This window comes from Mastomys coucha, unplaced genomic scaffold (genome assembly GCF_008632895.1).
Source record: "Mastomys coucha isolate ucsf_1 unplaced genomic scaffold, UCSF_Mcou_1 pScaffold22, whole genome shotgun sequence".
NCBI lineage: Eukaryota > Metazoa > Chordata > Mammalia > Rodentia > Muridae > Mastomys > Mastomys coucha.
Window position 1 is genome coordinate 181,752,426 of NW_022196905.1, and position 20,806 is coordinate 181,773,231.

The 20,806-nt window shown below is 42.6% G+C and overlaps 1 protein-coding gene across 6 annotated transcripts in view; it reads right to left on the bottom strand.

The window, feature by feature from the left end:
• Mtus1 (microtubule associated scaffold protein 1) overlaps positions 1-20,806 on the bottom strand; it is a 152,339-nt gene that overhangs the window by 69,738 nt on the left and 61,795 nt on the right. For 3 of the 6 annotated variants that reach the window (XM_031339591.1, XM_031339589.1, XM_031339590.1), the window contains exon 4: positions 820-969. The exons of 1 other annotated variant lie outside the window; for it this stretch is intronic. In XM_031339591.1, the coding sequence (XP_031195451.1) occupies positions 820-969 (150 nt within the window). Of the gene's footprint in view, positions 1-819; positions 970-9,823; positions 10,399-20,806 lie in introns of those variants that run through there. 2 more of the 6 variants (XM_031339593.1, XM_031339595.1) reach the window with 2 other exon arrangements.

The window sequence follows — 20,806 nt, forward strand, 5'->3', positions numbered from 1 at the left end:
TCTCTCTCTCTCTCTCTCTCTCTCTCCCTCCCTCCCTCTTTCTCTCACACGCACAAACAAGACGTAGATTTGTCGTTAAAGCAAAGCGCACACATCTCCAACTCTTCCTCACAAATGTACAATCTGTCTCTTTCTCCTCATCTGCTTTTTATTTATAAGGATATTTCTCTGTGTCCTGTATCCCTCCCTGTATCTATTATGATCCTAGGCACAGTGGGCCCTCCAAAGTTGTGTGTCTTAACTCATTCATGGATTATTTTGTGAGGAACTTTGAGGAGAAAAAGTAAAAAACAAAACAAAAAGTACTTTTCTATAATACATCTTTTGAATAAAAGGGAGAAGTCTTTAGGGGGGAAAAAGACTCAACGTGTAGAAAACAGAATTTACAAAAACCTTTCAGAGTGTTCCCCTGTGTTTAAATTATTTATGATTAAGTTTAAATATGTAATAATTGATGCCACCCTGCATCTGGCATCTAAAGTAAAATATTACAAAGCACTTCTACAAGACACTCTTTCAAAAACAAAACAAAACCAAACCAGCCTCACAAACATGTCAGCTCGGATAATGGGCTTTAAGCTCCTTTATATAGCAGGTGCCATTAATACATAACCACTTCAGGGTCCCCTGGACGTTCATCCAAAGAAATCTACTCCTAAAAATGTGTTTCCCTGTCAAACGTTCTGAGTAATTACAAAGAAGCCATGTGTAAAATTCCCACTAAGATACAGAGACAAAATTAATCATTTGTCGACCATTGGCTTTGCCTATGACTACTGTCTCAACAACCCACAAAATGTGCCCGTTAGTCTGACTTACAGTCACTGCTGTAGGTGCTCAGCTCACTGTGGGTGCTGGCCACTGACCGGGTGCTTCCTGCCCTGCACATCAAGGATGCTTCGGATATAGGAAGTGGTCTAGGCAAATTCACCCAAGAAGGCTGTGCCACTTTCAAGCACGGAGGTTTTCCTTGGGATTTTAAAAAGAAAAAAAAAGGTTTCTATCCATTGTGAGAACTTGTACTTTAAACTGCTACACTCAAACATCTTTGTCGACTACTGAGTCAGAATGCAAAATTAATGCTCGACACGGTGGTGCTTCAGAGGAAAGACAGAAGGTACACATACACTTCCTTGTTTTGAATAATTCAGAAGCAGAAGAGCAGAAACAATGAAGCAATTAGGCTATAAAGTGTGGCTCTAAACCCTGGAGCCTCAAGTAATTAACTCACACATCTTCTCTGATGTGCAAGAAGGATCAGGGGGGAAAATCATTTAAGAAAGAAGCCTTTGGTAAAATCATGATCAAAGCAGAAACGATCTGATGGGATGCCTTTCCTTTTAACACTAAAATATTAGCGGATGGCTCCATGAGCACATGAGGTGGCCATGTTTAAAAAGAAATAAATGAAAATTGAAAAGCACTCAAAGAAAAATAAAACAAACCGCCCCCCAAAAGACAAAACAAAAACAAACAAACAAAAAAACCCCAGGTAGTTGGGAGAAATCTTTCATTAATATATATATATGTATATATATACACAATATATATATACATACAATATATATACATACAATATATATACATACAATATATATACATACAATATATATATATACAATGTATATATATATATATATATACAATATATATACATATATATATATGTTTGGAGCTGAACAGCAGGTGGCGCTGTGCACACTTTTTCCCCCCTTTTCCTCTTTACAGTTTATTTGCCAAGCTTAATGTGAATTCCCTCAAATCTCTAACACTGCGTTGCTGGGGGAAAGGCTTCCATGTGTACACGTTTTGTAACCTCTGATGTCTTAGGAACACAACTGGATGCTCACACTTAGTGCCTAAAGGCGAACTTGCCAGCCAATGTTTTTGGTCAGAACTCTCCAAACACGTTCCCCTTCTCTTGAGAAGTCTATTGGATGTGCTTTATGCTCTACCCAAGGACTTGAGACTGAACCTCAAATTCTCAAGCTCAGCCATATCTTCCTCCTCAATACCAGATCCACCCACACTGAAGTCCGTATTGTGTTTCAACATGGACACTCTGGGTCACTCATGCATCCCTTTCATCAGGCAATCTTCAAACCACTGGGGTCATGCTTTCTCCCTATATCCTGACATAGAGTGTCTCCCATGCGGTCTATGCCGGTAGCATCACATCCCTAAAGTGCATCAAGAGTTGGAAAGACCTTTGATGAAAATGATGCTGTCACACTTTAACAATGGCATAGAAATAAGGTGACAGTGGCAAAATGTTATCTTCACTGGTTTGTCCCAGGACGTGACAAAGCACCCACCTAGTGTGCACGAGGCCCCAGGTTCAATGACAGGTACTTTGAAAACGGATTCATTATATCTAAACTGAGCTGTTAAGAATTCTGGCTTCTCCACAAGCCACCCCTGCTGTTCTGGCTTCGCCTCATACCTCGTGTTCTGGGTGAAGTCTCAAAGGTTTCTGAGAGCAGAAGCACTCCTAATTCAACTCTGTCCCATGGACTTCACAAAGCAAGGAGTAGAGGGTGAGCTGCAACAGATGTCTGTTGAAATCAATTTTCTTTCTATGCCAGGAGTAAATGACTAATTTTGTTAATACACTCTCTCACCATTGACACCGAGACATTCAATCGCCCATTTTACAAGGCAATTTGACTCTTGAGTCTATTAATTAAATAAAATTCCTTACCAACAGTTCCAGCGAGTGTTACACATTCAGACACCTATTCTACTTTCTTGTGCCGACCATTTTTTCAAGAAAATTCCTTTCAAGAAAATTCCTTTTAAGAGGAATGGAAAAGCAGATCTTTAGAGTACAAATTTATCAAACTGCTATGCTGTCAGCAAACACATCCAGGAGGAGTCAGCTCCAGGAACTGACTTTGCTCCGGGTTGAGCAAACGGATCAAATTTTCTGGGGGTTGAGCAAACAGATCAAATTTTCTGGGCCACAGCTACACAATGTATTCAAAACCTAACAAGCTCGGAAGATACAAGGAGAGGTACAAGGATTCCTTGGAAATCTGTGCTTCCTTCCCAGTACTGCCTCTGGAAACACTGTAGACTTACAGACATTTCCTAGTGTGACTCCAGAGACCTACACCATGCTCACTAACGCACAGCCTGCCATACTCAGCACACTGCCCCATACTCAGTCCCCTATCCCCTTACCTGCCTTAGCCCATGTTCCTTAAGAAGGTTCCAAGGGAACTCTTATATTTTAATTACATTAATTTAAATTTTTTACTCCCTATTCCACGCCCCCCATCCACCCTTCAACTGCTCCACATCGCACACCTCCTCCCCAAACCCCTGTCTCCACATGGATGCCCCCACCCCACCTGACCTCTAAACTGCCTGGGGCCTCCAGTGTCTTGAGGGTTAGGTGCATCATCCCTGATTGAACTCAGACCCGGCAGTCCTCTTCTGTACGTGTGTTGGGGGCCTCATATCAGCTGGTGTGAGCTGCCTGTTTGGTGGTCCAGTGTTCAAGAGATCTTGGGGGTTCCGATTTATTGAGACTGCTGATCCTCCTACAGGGTCAACCTCCTCCTCGGCTTCTTTCAGCCTTCATTAACTCAACAGAGGTCAGCAGCTTCTGTCCATTGGTTGGGTGCAAATATCTGCATCTGACTCTTTTGGCTGCTTGTTGGGTCTTTCGGAGGGCAGTCATGACAGGTCCCTTTTTGTGAGCGCTCCACAGCCTCAGTAATAGCGTCGGGCCTTGGGACCTCCCCAAGGGAGCTCTTACTTGATACCTCCCTCCCTGCCCTCTCCCTTCCACCCATTTCACCAAAAGCCTAACTTTGAAAATGCAGAGGCTTGCTCTCTTGTCCAGCTTCCTGGGCTCAAGTAATCCTCCTGCTTCAACCTCCAGGGCACTCGGACAACACACACTTGCCTCTGCACCCGGTTCGCAGGCCTATGTGAGCTCATGTGGATACCCATGTGAGCAGGAGGTGCCTGTACTCAGCTGTGCATGCACATGGAGGCTAGGGCAACAGTGACATCATTCCTTAGGACTACTTGCCTTGTTTTTTTTTTTTTTTTTTTGGAGAGACAGGCTCCTTCATTGATCTGGAGTTTGTCAATTAGGCTAGGCTGATGGATCAGTGAGCCCCAGGGTTATTAACTGTGTCTGCTTCCCCAGCCTGGCTTTTTTATGTAGATGCTAGATATTGAACACAGGTCTTCATGCTTGCATGGCAAATACTTTACACCAACTGAGGTATCTTCTCCCTCCCTCCCCAACATCACACTTTTAATGCTGAGACTAATCCTAGCAATTATTAGTTATGTTGTCACGTTACAAAAGCAACTTAGATGCTTTCTTGGGCCACGTGTCTGACCTGAGGCAGTGACACTGATGCCTAACCATCATCCCCCTGCTGTGTGCCATGGGAAAGCAGGATCCCAGGTCATGAGACTGAGGTCTCCAGCATCCCTCTGCTGTGCCGTGGGAACGTTAAAGGAAGAAAAACAGAGGTAGCCAAGTTCAAATCCAAGCCTGAGCTACTAGGAGAAGTCACCCGCCCAGAAACAGTGAGTGCCTAACTGGCAGTGCTCCACCAGGACTCCTATCTATCATTTCTCTTGGTGCTGAGTGCAAGCTAAGTTGGTTATACAAGTAAACGCATGTAAATCATGGACGCTACAGAAAGGCCCTTGGTAGCACTGAGTACAACGGGGGATGCACGGTCCAAATACCACACTTTTTACAATTTTATATCAAAGTCACTTTATTCTAATTAACTCACAAAAAACAGCTGGTTTAAGCTGGTTTAAGCTGGTCACTCAAGCATTTGGCCAGTCCCAAACGCTATACGCCCCTGTGGACCTCTACATTCAGATCAGAACACCCATTCGGAAACAATGGAGCTCCACTCGGGGTTTTTCACTTTCTCTACCAATTACGTTTATATACAGGTCAACCATGAAAAAGAAAAAAGGAAGAAAAAGAAACGGGGGAAAACATAGCTTTATGTTCTCTGTTGAGTGTTCTTTTTGCCTGGGTCATGATCTTCACCACCTAAGGCCTCCCCAAGTCTCCTTTCTAGATGCTCCACTATATATACACACTTATGCAGTTTCCATATACACTGTAGGCTAGGATCTGCATAGGAGGGAGGACACGTGATTCTTTTCTGAGTTGGGGTGACCTCAATATAATTTGTAACTTCACCCTTTTTTTCTGGAAGCTTCAAGACTTCACTTTTCTTTACAGTTGAATAATATTCTATAGTGTAAATGTACCACATTATCATTATCTGTTCATAGCCATATCTTCATTGGTTCACCTTCCTTGCTGTTGTGAATATATCAAGCAATGAAACATGGTCTCTTTAGTAGAGTATGGGCACATATTCTCTGAGTATGTGCCCAGGAGTGAAATGGCTGGGACATAGGATATTTCTACTTTTATTTTTACAAACTTCAAACTGATTTCCAAATAACGTATTGATCTGCATTCCCATAAGAACTGAGTAGGAATTTCTCCAAATTCCCATTCCATCGGATTAGCAGCATTATATCTTCAGTGTTTAATTTTTGCAGAGATAAGCCTCCTGTCTGAAGTGTGGCTGGTGAAGATATTCCCCCAGCCTGTGAGCTCTTTGGCCCATAGCTGATGGCTTCTTTCGCTGTGCATAAACTTTTTAATTTCAAGAAACCCTGCTTGTTGATTCTTGGCCCTAGTGCCTATGTTACTGAGCTCTGTGCAGAAACATGCTGCCCACCCCTGTGTCTCCAGGAATATTTGCTACATTTTTCTCTTGCAGCTTCACTTTATGAATTAAGATCTACTTTGAGTTGATTTCCATTCAGGTTGAATGATACAGATCTAATGTCACTCTTCTGTAAGAGAGTCTCTTAAGATTTGTCAACATCATTTGTTGAAAAGGCTTGTTTCTGGGCTAGAGAGATGGTTCAGTGGTTAGGAGCACTGACTGCTCTTCCAAGAGCCCTGAGTTCAAATCCCAGCAACCACATGGTGGCTCACAACCACCCATAATGAGATCTGAAGCCTCTTCTGGTGAGTCTGAAGATAGCTACAGTATACTTACATATAATAATAAATAAATCTTTGGGCCAGAGTGAGTGGGGCTGGAGCAAGCAGCAGTCCTGAGTTCAATTTTCAGCAACCACATGATGGTTCACAACCATCATCTGTACAGCTACAGTGTACTCGTAATAAAATAAATAAATAAATCTTTCTTTAAAAAAAGGCTTTTTTCCACTGAAGTGTTTTTTGACTCCTTTGACAAAATTAGGCTCCACCCTCCTTACTTATTTATAGATCCTCTGTTCTACTCCGTTGGTTTAAGGGCATGCTCTCATACCAAGCTGTCTTTGTCGCTCCATCTCCACTTTATAATTTGAGGTTAGGTATCATGACACCTCCAGCCATGTTCCTTATCCCTCTGGACTGCTTTGGTTATTCACAGTCTTTTTTTCTTTTTAAGTTTCATATGAATTATGATTGTTTAACTCTCAGCCTGTGTAATAGGACATTAGAATAGCCATTTTGATGGCTATGATGATACATAAGTAGATTCATTTTTGTAATTATAACCATTTTCACAATATTAATTGAGGTTCAAGAGCACAAAAGAAGAAAAAGAAATCACACATGAAGTTTAAATTTTATAATGAAACAGTTGCAGGAAAACATTGCAGTATTATGGGACTATTGTCGGGGCCTGACAAGATGGGGTGTACTAGAGAGGAAAAGGGCAGGGGTAAGAAGATCTCATTTATTGGGATGGATTTTCTCTAGATGGCGAGCACAGTTAACAATGAAAAGTCATGAATGCTGAAGTCAATGGGGCCACATTCAAATGCATGACACCCAGTACAACTTGGATCCAGAGACCAAGAAAGGAGAAATTGGACGGACAAGGTAGATTCCAGTAACTGAGTCCATCTGCAAGCAGTAGCTGGTCATCCACTCTTTTCATTTCACTAAAGAAGGACACTGTCTTAGTCAGGGATTCTATTCCTGCACAAACATCGTGACCAAGAAGCAAGTTGGGGAGGAAAGGGTTTATTCAGCTTACTTCCACATGGCTGTTCATCACCAGAGGAAGTCAGGACTGGAACTCAAGCAGGTCAGGAAGCAGGAGCTGATGCAGAGGCCACGGAGGGATGTTCCTTACTTACTAAGTCAATGCCTTCATTCATAGCTTGTGTATGGTTATTACGAAGGCAGCCACTTTACTACTGGAAAGTCATGATTTCCTCCTAATAGATATGTTTCCTAGGGCTTGAAATGAAAGCCAAAGAATGAGCTCCCCAACGGCCCTCCTTTGTCCTCCACTTCTATGAAATACTTTCTTCTCCAAGAGAAAGCCCCAGGGCCTTCAAAGGTGCATTGCCAGTCTCCCAGCGCTGACACAGCTTACTCTAAAGAAAGGCCTGGGAAAGGTAGGTGAGTCCGCACTGCAAGAGAAACACCTTCAAAGAAACGACAGCAATTCCCAGATCCACAAAACATCTACCAGCCAAAGTAGTTCCCCATCTCTGAACTATCAACCAACATGAACAGAGACTTAACGCAGCTATGAGAGACATCGGAAAGCATGTCACAGTTCGTATTTGATAAAATGTATGTATCATTTGTAGTGATGAGATTCAGTTACATACACACACACACATACACACACACACACACACACACAGAGAGAGAGAGAGAGAGAGAGAGAGAGGGAGGGAGGGAGGGAGAAAGGGAGGGAGGGAGGGAGAGAAGAGACTGGGGTAGAGAGAATGAGAATCTACTACATTGTTACACAGACCACTTATTAAAAGATCTGGGCAATGGAATCACATGGAGTGAGTGTGTATTACACAGGTGTTTACTTGCTTAGCCAGGAAGGTAACTGCACTGTGTATGTTGGGAAAAAAATTTTTTTTTAAAAAACTGTCTTTTAGCAACAAAAGTTATACACATGGACAAATGAATACATATACCCTGCCCCTCTCAAATTCACCCAAAGATAGATTTGAATATGAATACATGCTAATTTCCCCCAAATTAACATTATAATCTAATGCTATTTTAAAATGATGCTGAGAAAAAAATTTTAAATTTTAATAATTAAAATGTAATAAGTTTAAATTTTAAATTCTGGAAGAAAAAAAAAAAGAGAAGACCATAACTCAACTACAAGACATCCAAGCAATTAAACTTGGAAATAGGCAAAGGACTTAGAGACATCTCCAAAGAAGATACACGGGTGGTCACTGGGCACATGCTAAAATGCAAGCTGTTCCGCATCCCTGTCCATTGCGGAAATGCAAATCCAAATGATGAGAAACTGCCTCACACCCACTAGGATGACCAGGATAAAACATCAAACACTGGTGAGCACGTAGAGCTATTACCTTTGTGAATACAAGCTAGTGAATGGCCACTGCGCACAGCAGTATGAGCGCTCCTCGAAAAGTTAAACCTATTTACCATATCGTCCTGCAACCCCATGTCTAGAGGTATAGCCAGAAGAGGTGAAAGCCGGGGACACAACCCATGTAAACACCGATGTTAACAGCAGCAACAGTCACCCCCCACCTCAAATGTGGAAGCCACCAAAGTACTCATGGGCAGATAAATAAAACATAGTCTAGACAGATATATGAGGGATTACTATTCAGCCTTAGAAAGCAAGGAAATGTTGATAGGGCCACAACATGAATTAGGCCGATGGCATGATGCTAAGCCACATTAATTCAATCACAAAGAAAAACTGCTGCATGATTTCTCTTCTGCGAGCTTCATCGAACATGTAAATTCATAGGGACAGAAAAGAATGGGGCAGTCGCCAAAGGGCAAGACAAAGGCAGACTTCGGAATTAAGGTTTAAATTTCTAATGACTAATTAGAGCAGGCAAAGGTTTGGGAAACGGGAATGGCGGCTCTACAACAGTGGGGAACGGACTCCACACTACAGAATCTGTCAGTGCAGAGCATTTTCCTCATTAACACCAAAGCTTTCTGTTGTAATTGACACACAGGTACACAGACAGATTAGTGGACCTGTGTGTCACAATATCAATTTGTGTACCTGTACACAAATATCAGAAAGAAAATTCAGGATAGGATAAGGGAGGGGATTTCAATAAAAAAAAAAAAACTCATTTATATTGAGATTTTTATCCAAATTACAAATTGAATAGTAAGTACCATGGCCTGTGGCTAAGGGACAAGATCTAGAATGCAATAACTCAGTTTAAGTCCATCTCCACCAGACACGGCTGGGGGGGCAGGCTACTTAACCTCTCTGGGCTTCTACCTCCTTGTGTCTGAGGATGATTACTGCTGCGTCCTCTCACGGGGCCTCACAAACAAATGTCTTAGAAATGTACCTGGCGAAGAGTGGCATGAGAAAACTAGCTCCTTTCTGACTGATCACCAACATACATTGTATTTAAAAAAAAAAGCAAAATATTTGAAATGAAACCATAAAATTAATAACTGAGTATATGTCACTTTACTGTGTAAGGTGATCTCGTTATATATAGAAAAAGGAAAAGGAAACTTTTGACAATCTAAAAAAAACCAGTTTAATAATTATTAGCTACAAAATTAACAGTCATGTAGTAGAAATGGGACAAACGGCAGTGCCAACTCAAATCATTTGCTCCAAAACACAAGTAAACAAGAGCCCTAACGGCTAAGCAACGTCAATTCAACATTTTAAGGTTATGCTCCTGTCACTAATACCTTTTTTGGCTACCCAGATGCCATTTTTACTCTCTATCCCCAGTACACCCATAGAGGAAAAAAAAAAAAATTAAAGCTGAATACTTGCTTCCTGACCTCTTCTGATATAAGGAGTGAACATCATCTCTGCTCGGGGCCAAGAAGATCTGAGAAGAAGAACGCTGTGGAGAACTCTCTTTCCTCCCCGAGCCGCACAGCCAGGCATGAGAAGACGGAGCCGCTACCCTAGGACACTGCCCTTGGCTTCCAGTCTTTGAGAGCAGTAGCAAGAGTCTGTGGTGGGTGGAACTTTTGGCGACCATGTTTTAACTGATTTTTGTCCTTAAGACAATAGGATGAGCAGGAAGGGTGGACAGACAATAAAGCAGGTGGTGACATTATTTAATTACCGAACATGGAATGGCCTTCCTTCCAGGCCTCCTTTTAAATTAGATGTACAGCCTTGCGTCTTAAGGCAATTGCCACCTGCTTCAAACTGCTCTTATTGACCCTACTAATTTGTCTGTAGTGTTTGATGTGGGTAACTGATTCTTCTGTTGTCTCTCCTAACTGCCTTCCCTCCTCTATCTCTGGCTGTCCCTTGTTGACCCTTCTTTAGGATTTCTCCTCATCCTCTACTTTAAGCTTGGATGTTCCAGACGGCTGCCCTTGGCCACAGTTCCACACATTCACATGCACATACATGTTCTCTCTCTCTCTCTCTCTCTCTCTCTCTCTCTCTCACACACACACACACACACACACACACACCTCTCATATCTCCACTCCTCTCTTTCAGCAGTTTTTCTATCTTCTCAGATTATCAGTACCCAACACTTTATTCATAGACAGTCTATGTTACACAGCATGACAGGATATTCAGGGCCTGTTTTGATCTTGTATGCACTGTGGTTCTCTAGCACAAAAGTGAATCTACGTGTACTCAATAAATATTTAAGTACCAAGTTATAGGCCAATTAAAATGCCACTTTACACCCTTCCTAAAGCTGAATCTCTGGAAAGAACTTCAGAAACAACAAAATACTGGCAAGAGCTTTGGAAAAAATTCTTCTGTCATCAGAGATGCTGCACGGACTCGCCTGCTTTTTCTGAATGGCAACTCAATAAAGTGTACCCAAAGCATTAACAATGCCCACACCCTTCGAGTCCACCCAGAGGAATGCAGCCAGAAATGTCTGACCAGAGTATGCCTGTACAAAGCTCTTCTGTAGAGGACTGTTTAAGGGAGCAGAGTGAGGGCGAGCTGGAAACCTCCCTAAATGGTCAAAACCAGGCATGAAACACAGCTGCTATCGATTGAACATGTCTCCCAGAACAACACAGCAGTGTTGGGAGGCAGTACCTCATGAGGAGATAGGCCTGGGAGAATTCTGGACTCACTAATGCAGTGGGTCTCAACCTTCCTAATGCTGTGACCCTTTAATACAGTTCCTCATGTTGTGGTGACCCCCAACCATAAAGTTATTTCATTGCTACTTCATAACTGTAATTTTGCTACTGTTATGAATGGTAATGTAAATATCTGATGTGAATCATAATATAGGATATCCTATATGCAACCCCCAAAGGGGTCACAACCCACAGGTTGAAATTTGTCTCAATAATAGAATAATGTTGTTCTGCTAGTGTGTGGTGACTGGGACAGCAGGCTCTTTCTACAGGCAAGTTTGATCCCCTCTTGCATGTGTATTCTCCCACACTCCCTTGCTTTGTGCCTTTGTGCACAGGATAAGGCCAGCACCATATTTTTGGACTTACAAATTACACGTCCTGTGGTATTCTCTTATACCACGCTACATACTAGTATCATACTACAGAGAGACAAACAGCACGTGCAGAAAATGTAGTCATTGAAAATCATGGCACTAATGAAATTTAGAAAATTTAAACACGGGGCTAGAGAAATGGACCCTCAGTTAAGTGGCTGCTTTTCCAGAGGGCCTGTGTTCAATTCCCAGCATCCACATGGTGGCTCACAACCATCTATAATGGGATACAGCATACATGCAGATAGAATATTTAAATATATAAAATATGTAAGTAAATCAATCTTTAGACAGTAGGCATTATCAGGTACCTTGTAAACAAAAAGTGCCAACAAGTAATTGGGTAACTGCTGATCCTTCAGTATGGTATTTCTATGAGTACGTAGATGGTGGGTACTATCCCTGTAAGTAGCTCTAAACAATGCGTAGGAGTACTAGCCAACACTAGAGGTTATTATTAGTGGTAGGAAGCTGAAAGGGTTCCTTTTTCCCCTCCTGACTTTCCACTCAAAATGTCACCCATTGGAAACTGAAAAGTTACCAATTCAAAAATTAAGGAAGTCACACCATACCAGAGGCTAGCTTTGCTTGAATGCTTCCCCTATGTTCTCTGTTAGAGACCTGGCTTCTGTGTGTCCCAACTTCTCCATTGGCTGCCACACCACCAGTCCACAGAACACCAGAACACTCACTCACCATCCACCTTGCTCTGTATTTCCAGCCTCTCGGCCCTGACCTTGTCCCCAACCTTCACATTCTCTTCTGTCTAGTCTTCAAATCCGTGTGTAGCCTCATTTTTATTTCTGGGTTTTGTTTGTTTGCTAGGTTGGTTTTTTTGTTTTTTATTTTTGTTTTTGTTTTTTTTTGTTTTGTTTTGTTTTGAAATAGTATCTCTGTAGCTCAAACTTAGGGTAAGCTCCCTGTCTCTGCCTACCAAGAGCTTCAGTTACAGGTACAGATCACCCACCTACCCTCCTGAGGGTTTTAAGCATCTGAAAGCATCAACATCAATTAACCCAAGTAAGAGTGCAAGCCAGTGTCTTAGTTCCCACATTGTTATTTGTGCAAGTGCTCCTAGTTACCCTTTTTTTTCTGTTAGAAGAACAAACGAAATGCGAAGAATCCCTTGCCTCCCCAACTCAGCTGTTAAGGATGCCGATGCCCACCCCACCATTTTCTAGGTTTGGGTTATGACATATGACCAGTCACTGTCCAAGCAGATGTCAACTACCTTCCAGAACACGGGGATTCAGCTACACTGCTTATATACTGCTAAATGTGACTTCAGGATTTATCCGCAATAATGTTCTCCTAGTAGGCAGGGCGTTAAGAAGCTACCCCTTGGTGCAAACACCACCGCTTGCTCACATTCGAGGGTAAGCTGACATCACGAAGCCACAGCAGCACCGGTGAGTCACAACGCAAACACTCCCAGCCCCAAGACAGGTAATTTGACGGAGAAACGAGAACATCCACAAAGCGACTTTCTCACGATGACTTGAATCCCACAGAAGCGTGGTGTTGACGGTAGTGCTGTCGGTACCTGTCTCTGCGAGTACGTTCACGAGGACCGGCTGTTTTAGAGTGGGGATTAAGCAAAAATAACTTCCCTTAGTCATGGGCCTGGGAACCTGAGAGAACATTCAAAATTCAGAATGTAATTTAAAAAAAAGAAAAAGAAAAAAAAAGACTTTGGGAGGGGTGCGAGTGCATCCGTTCCCAGCTTTCCAGAAAAAGATGGGCGGGGTCTTTTCTTTCTAAGTGCACCTGGGAATTTGTTTAGCATCCAGCACTTAACACTGAGGATCCAGAAAGGGATGGAGGAAGAGGGCGGGGTGGGGCTCAGTAGGACAACCACTCGATTAGCACACAGGAGGTCTTGGGTACAACCCCAGCACCAAAACCCCAACCACCAAAGACAGCTTCCAGGCTCCTTAGAAGCCAAGTCCACAAGAGAACTCCGTTGAACAGGCAGCTTACTAAGATTTCAACATTGATCACCGTCCTCAGTTTATTTCCTTTCCTAGGGTTACAAAAAAAACAAAAAACAAAAAACAAATGAGCCATTAAAATCTCTGGAAACTCTTGAGGGTGAATCATCTCTGCCCATCAAAGTGAGCTGGAAAATGGAGCTATCTCCCTCACCTCCACTCTTCTAACCTCTATTTGGTCTCATTAATCTAATATCCACACACTTCTTCACCCCCTGTATCTCAAAGATAAACTGTCTCGAATGCCACCCCACTGTGACTGTTGCTCTCAAGCCTTATTGGCTCTTTTGGCACAGGCATGCTCGACCTCTGTACCTTTGTATCATCTTAAGTCAGAAACATGTATCTACCTTTGGAAGCACTTTGTAGGCAAGTGTCTGGGTTAGGGTTTTACTGCTGTGAACAGACACCATGACCAAGGCAAGTCTTATAAAGAACAACATATATTTGGGTCTGGCTTACAGGTTCAGACCTCCTAATGGTGCCACTCCCTGGGCCAAGCATATACAAACCATCGCAGCATGCATTTTCTGAAAACCTTTTCTTGCTCTCTCTTCCCAACTTTGACTTACGACCTCTCCCCAAATACATCTGACCATCTCAAAAACAAATCTGTAGGCACACCCTTGAGACCACTCCCTACCAAGCAAGCAGATCAGGATATCCACCACGACATTTTAAAAGCATGTCCTATTTCCTATTCCCTGAACACTGACAGAGTCTCAGGATTTGTATCTAGATGACTAGAACTCATCTGATTGCAGCTCCCTTGAAACAGAAGCTCAACTCTCACTCATATCTCAACACACGGTCTAGTCCAGAACCTGGCCACACCATTGGCCACTTACACCACAGCCTTTCAGAAGCCCTGCTGATGCCAGCAACCTTGTCTACTGACACTCCCATAGACATACAGGAAGATTAGCTGAAAATGGCCCCCATTCTCCTCTAGTCTTCGCTTGGGCCAAGCTGGTTTCCTCTCTGTACTGTGGCTACTCAGTGCTCTGTCTAAGTACTCGATCAAAGCCAGCTAGAGGACATTTTAAATGCCTGTTATATAACAGGTACACTGTGCTGAGTACTGGGAAATATAAAAATAACTCATTCCCAGACGCTGTCCTATGGATGTGAGTTTGGCAGGAGACAGGCATGTAAGAAAACCATCACACAGCATAGTACATAGTCTAGGTGGCCAGAACTTTAGCTAAGAATGCTCTGCTTGCACACTCCTCTCTCCAATCCCCAAAACCAAATCTTTTTTTTAATATTTTTATTATTTAAATACATTTTATACAAACATATTGAGTATTTTGAGAATCAAGTAATTGTTCAACTTTTATATTCAAATCCTTTCATACCCTAAAAATATCATTAATGAATATTTAATACTATACATAACTGAGGGTCCTATATCTAACATTGAATACTAAATTGTTTCAAAACATGCAAAATATTCTTTGGGAGTTAAGCATAGTAAAAGAGCATAAAATATTAAAAATGAATCATTAATAAATATATTCAAAAGTCCTTATATGATACCATCTGACTTAGTGGGTGAGTATTTAAAATGAATTATATATCTGTGTACATTGTCTAACAATCAGTTTACTTAAAAAGATTATCAGTGTTTCTAGGAGAGAATTTATTTTATCAGTAAGTATATTTTAAAAATTTCAAAATAGCAAAAACTCTTTGAAGTTAAACATTAAGAAAATGCTAATTTCAAGCACAGTGAGAAAAATTATCCATGATGTTTGTAGAACATGATTTTAATATTTTCAACTGTTAATATTCAACAGACAGAATAATTATTTATCCCATCCCCAATTCTTAAAGGATGCCGACTTAATGACATTTGTAGCCTCAGAATCTAGCAGACTGCCAAACACATAACAGGTACTCTTAATGGCCAATAGGCTTCACAGTGACACGTCACACGTCACACGTCCCTCTCTAAGCAATCTTCTCCAAGTCACTACTGAGAATTGTGGGACATGTCAAGACTAAATTCACGGTGACACCGATGAGAAGGACGACATTGCTTTCCCTGTGCCTACAAGCCCTACTTGCTCCAGCTTCAGCCTCTCGCGTCCCTTCTCCAGCTCCCTCTATAAATGGCTGTTAATGCACAGTTCCATGGGACCCACACACAAGCTTCGCTGAACTGTCTGGTCACTCTGTTTAGGAAGGCATCACCCATATGCTTTCCTCTTTATTTCCAACTGCTCAGTTCTCACAGTGAGGTCTCTCTCGACATCAGTGTATAATCTAGCTCTGCCCTGCGCTCTCTAAGCACTTATCGCTCACTAGCTTGTGTACTAAACATTTCACTCACTTGTTTTCTAGTTTCCCTCGTTTGAGTATAAGCATCTGCAGGCCAGAAGTTGCCCGTCTCTTTCCCATGTATATATGGAAGGAGGGGTGGTGGCATTTGGGACCAGCTCTCATATTATAGACCAGGCTGGCCTAGAGCGAACAATTCTTCTGCTCCTAGTCTCTGAGCACCAGAATTATAGGTATGTTCAACTCCACCTGGCTGTAGGGATTTTTTTCTTTTGGGGTTCTTTATCTCTAATAACAAGCACAGATGCCAGCATGAGTAAGCAGTCACTAGGCTGTTGTCACATTTGTATACCCTTTAATTCAGTCAAGTCTAGTAATGAACATGCGTATGGTCAAGGCTTACGAACGAAATGTAGGTATCAGAGCGGCCCCATTCCCAGACTCCCTTCGTTATTAGTTGTGTAATTTCGGGAGTTACTTGAAGCTTGGAAACTTGGGGCCCAGGTACCCCAAACATTCAGATGCCTCATGTGGAGACTGGAGATAACCACCGCACTTAGCCCTCATCAGCAGTGAGACTATACACACAAGGCAGCCCGGAATAGTGCCTGCCCCACTATAATGGCTCCCCCCAAAGCCCATCAGTCACTGTTAAAATTCTAGTAGAAGTTCCCAGACACACACTAACGCGTACTGTAAGTAGTTACAAATCCAGGAACATCTGTTACTAACATGCTGATCATTTCTAGTTTTTAATAACTAATGGACATGAATGAGGAAATGTATACTTTTACCACCTCCCTCAAATGTAGTAAACACTATACAATTTTTTTTAAGATTTTAAATTATTTCAAATGCTGAATAAATGAAGAAAGTAGGTTTATACAAACCAAGCAGCTGTACAACTGAATGAGATGAAAACCCGCAGCAGCAGACGAGTCATTATAAGCTCTGGATGTACTAGGAAGGGATTCATTAACCCACAATAAGCCAACTAAATAGAATGGTTTGCTCACCCCCAAATGTTCTTTCTCTAGAGTAATGCCAAGAACAATCTCCCGCAAGCAGCTCTTAGTCACCCCTTCACAGAACTTTGGGGAGCTTTATGGCTGGGGCAAGGGGGCGAATCAGGCTTTCCAGCGCAGATAAATGTGCCAGGGAAGAGAAAGTGTCCTTTTCTGTCTTGGTCACCCTGTGCTCGACACTGGTCTCCGAGGGGACAGTTTACACTCCGGAGAAGCACAGCCAGAGCGGCCCAAATCAGTCCAACTGAAAGGAGTGGCTAGTGAATCTCTGTAGCCACCAGGATGGCCACAGTCCAGGGGGCCTCCTGGAATCTCTGTAGCCACCAGGACTGACCACAGTACAAGGGGCCTCCTGGCTGAGCGTTTGGCTAGTGAATCTCTGTAGACATCAGGACTGGCCACAGTCCAGGGGGCCTCCTGGAATCTCTGTAGCCACCAGGACTGTCCACAGTCCAAGGGGCCTCCTGGATGAGCACTTCTTCTATGCCATTATTTATTTTATGTATATGAGTACACACTGTATCTGTACACATAGTTGTGAGCCTTCATCTGGTTGTTGGAAACTGACTTTTAGGACCCCTGCTCACTCCAGTCGATCGACCCTGCTCGCTCTGGGTAGTCAGCCCTGCTCCCTCCAGTAGACTCCTGCTTGCTCAGGCCCAAAGATTTATTTATTATTATAAATAAGTACACTGTAGCTGTCTTCAGAAGTACCAGAAGAGGGTGTCAGATCTCAGTATGGATGGTTGTGAGCCACCATGTGCTTGCTGGGATTTGAACTCAGGACCTTTGAAGAACAGTCAGTGCTCTTACCGGCTGAGCCATCTCACCAGCCCAGTTTTCAATAATCCTATAGAAGTATTTACATAGAAAACCGAGAAGACGGCTTAAAGCCCATGGTCTCTCAAACATCTAGCTGGGGACAAAACAGTTTTTTATATGTTCAAAGCTTCTTTCTTTACATCTCCAACTGCGCTTCTTTCTGAGTGATAACATCAGGCTAAGAGCTTAGACGGAGCTTCACAGCCTGCTTTGAATCTCACCTCTGCCCCTCCCAGGAGCAAAACCTCATGTTGGTTGCCTAGTTTAGATGTTGGAAATAAGCCTCAGAAAATCACAGTGAGGGTTACGTAAACTCAGAGGTCAGGTGATTAAGTGAGAGCCTAGAGACTGGTATATATATATACCTTTAAGTGAGCTGATTATCATCAGCGTCGTAATAATTGTTGGGAATATTCCCATCATTATCTAATCATATTTAATTGAGTTCATTACCAAAACAAAACAGAGCTGGGGATCTAGCCCAGCGATAGAGCACTTGCCTAGCATGCTCAAGGCCTGGACGGTGCTCCAGAGTTCAGCCCTTACCACCACCCACCATAAACAACAAAACCCACATTCTGAAGGAGCAAAGCACTTGGCTTTGACTTCCTTCATATTCTGGGATCATATATAAATTTCCATATTTGACACGTGAAATGGAGGTACCCCAATGCTTTAACCGTATTCTGATACTCAGTTTAGAGCTTTTTTTAAAAAAAATGTTATTTTGGACTCTGGATCGGGCTTCCTGCTTGGTTTTCTAAAAGGACTTATTGAAAACCCACCTTGGCTGGAGGACTGCTGCCAGTTACCTTTCCCGCCAGCAAGAGTGGGAGGGGACAGCGGCATCCATTTGGTTTCAGTTTGTGAACACACAAACACTTCATTGTGCAGCCGTGGTCCCAAAGGCTCCTGAGGTTCTCTCTCCTCCTTTAACTCAGCGGTGTTACATTTCCTATCCACCCTCATCAAACACCTCCCAACGTATGGAGGCTTTCCAAATAAGTCCGTTGCTAATTTTTTAAACATAACACTGCACAGCTGAGTTAGTCTTCTGTCTTTAGCCACCACAAACACCACAGACTGGATGACCCCAAGCATCGGGAATTTATTTTCTCTTATTTCTAGAAGCTGAGGTGTCCAAGACCAAGATCTCGGCTAAGCCGCTGGTCAGCAGGAAGAGCCTCTTCCTGGTTTCAAGATGGAGGCCTCTTCCTGGCCTCACTCCTGCATCTCACAAGGCTGAGATTCAGCTCTGGCATTTCTTACTCTTGCTGTAAGTTGGTTTGGCCCAGGATCTTATCTTTATCTTAATTGAGAGACCTCCTCACAGGCCATAGCTCCAAGGTTAGGACTTCCACATTTAAATTTGGTGTGACACAAGCATCCAGTCCACAGAAATCTTCTAGCCATATAGAAGTAAAACGTAAATCCAAACCCATAATGGTGGCGGTTACATTTTCTTATATTCACATGTAGAAAACTATGTGTAAATAGGCATGGTGACACATGCCTGTACCCTAAGCGCTCAGGAGTTAGAGGCAGGAGGATTGCTACAAGTTCCGGGATAGCCTAAGCTACACAGCAAGTTCCAGATGAGCCAGTGAAACAGAATGAAACTCTCTAAACAACAACAACAACACAACAAGTAAAAGATGATTTAGTTTTATAAAGTCAGACTGAAGTTTTCAACACATAGGAAGCTACCAAGGTCACCTGGATTCAATTTCCAGTGCCAATATAAAATAAAAATACATGAAATTTTAAACTAACAGATCCACATCTCTCTTAAGACACAATATATATATAACAAATGGTAAAGAGACATTTAAAAAGGACTGATTGCCTCCAGAAAAAAATTCCATCTGCTTAAATAGATCTTGGGCAGGGACCCAACTTCTAAAACCATCTGTGCATAAGTGTGTAAGCATCATATTGCTCAGATAATCATGAGAGTAGCAGCCATTTCTCAAAAAAAAAAAAAAAAACTAGGTGAATTCCATTTTATCCCTAGTAAAACAAGCCTGCAAAAGCTATTGGATTCTAAGATTCTGAAACCCTCACTCTTGATAAGTATCCAATGGAGAGGAAATACTTGCCAGGCCTGGCAGCTCAGTGGTGTCAGAATGAAGCCAGAACACAGGACTCCTAACTTCAGGGTGCCAGTGACCACTGCTCCACATGGCACCAGGGCCCAGGTGCCCCAAACATCAAAGCAGGAGGGTAGCTCTCCAGCCCTGCTAACTGCCAAGAGCCCAGCGGGCAGCAGCAAGGAGGACCACAGCTCCCATCTCCTTCCTGGTCGATGTCCAGTGGTGGCAATATGGAAAATAAGGACCACTGCTTCCAGACACATCTTAGCTTCTCTTCTATTTTCCTCCCAAATGATTACACTTAATGGGGACACACTTCTCTGTCCATTCAGTTCTCCTGGGAATGGACATTAGCTATCAATCTCTCTTCCACATCATCTGGGTTGTGCTTCTCTACCCTTATGAGCCTGATATTAGCCAAAAATCTAAATAGCACATGCTCGGGCAGAGCAACTTCCTCATACTGGCGGCTTTGAGACAGAAGCCTGCAAAGCCAACCTAAAAAACGCGAATTGTCGTGCAGCAAAGAGGTTGTCTGGGATCCAGCTTTCTCTATAGGCTCTGTGAAGCATTCTCACATGTGTGTGAACACATTGGTTTTAGATGCACACTTTTTAAACATTCAATAGTAGTCACTGTTTTTACAAGGGATCTATCCACTACGCCTTTAATTTGCTCGGGGCTGTACCTGCAGAAATAAGGGGTGTTGCCTGCAGACAGCTCTCCGTTCACTGGGGTGACTAAGCAGGCTTTTTGTCTCAGTCTATGAAACGGATGAATTTCGCACTTGCTGTTCCAGCTCAAAGCAATGTGCACATCTGCCAAACTGAGTAAGGGCCTTAACAGCCGTTCTTGGGGCTATCAAATTTCAGCCTGATTCGACTTTAAAACTAGAACTTCTGAAATCCAAGCCAAGGTAAACGAAAGTTCACGTTAGAAAAGTTTTAACTTTTTAGTTGCTGTTCTACCCCCTAAATGGTCTTTCAGCAAAATTCAAAAGAAAAAAAGCCTCCTAAGTGATAGGAACCCATTATGAACCTTTAAAAAACACTACATTAAGTTACGTGCTTAGCAATCTGTTAAAGCTCTGTTACATGTA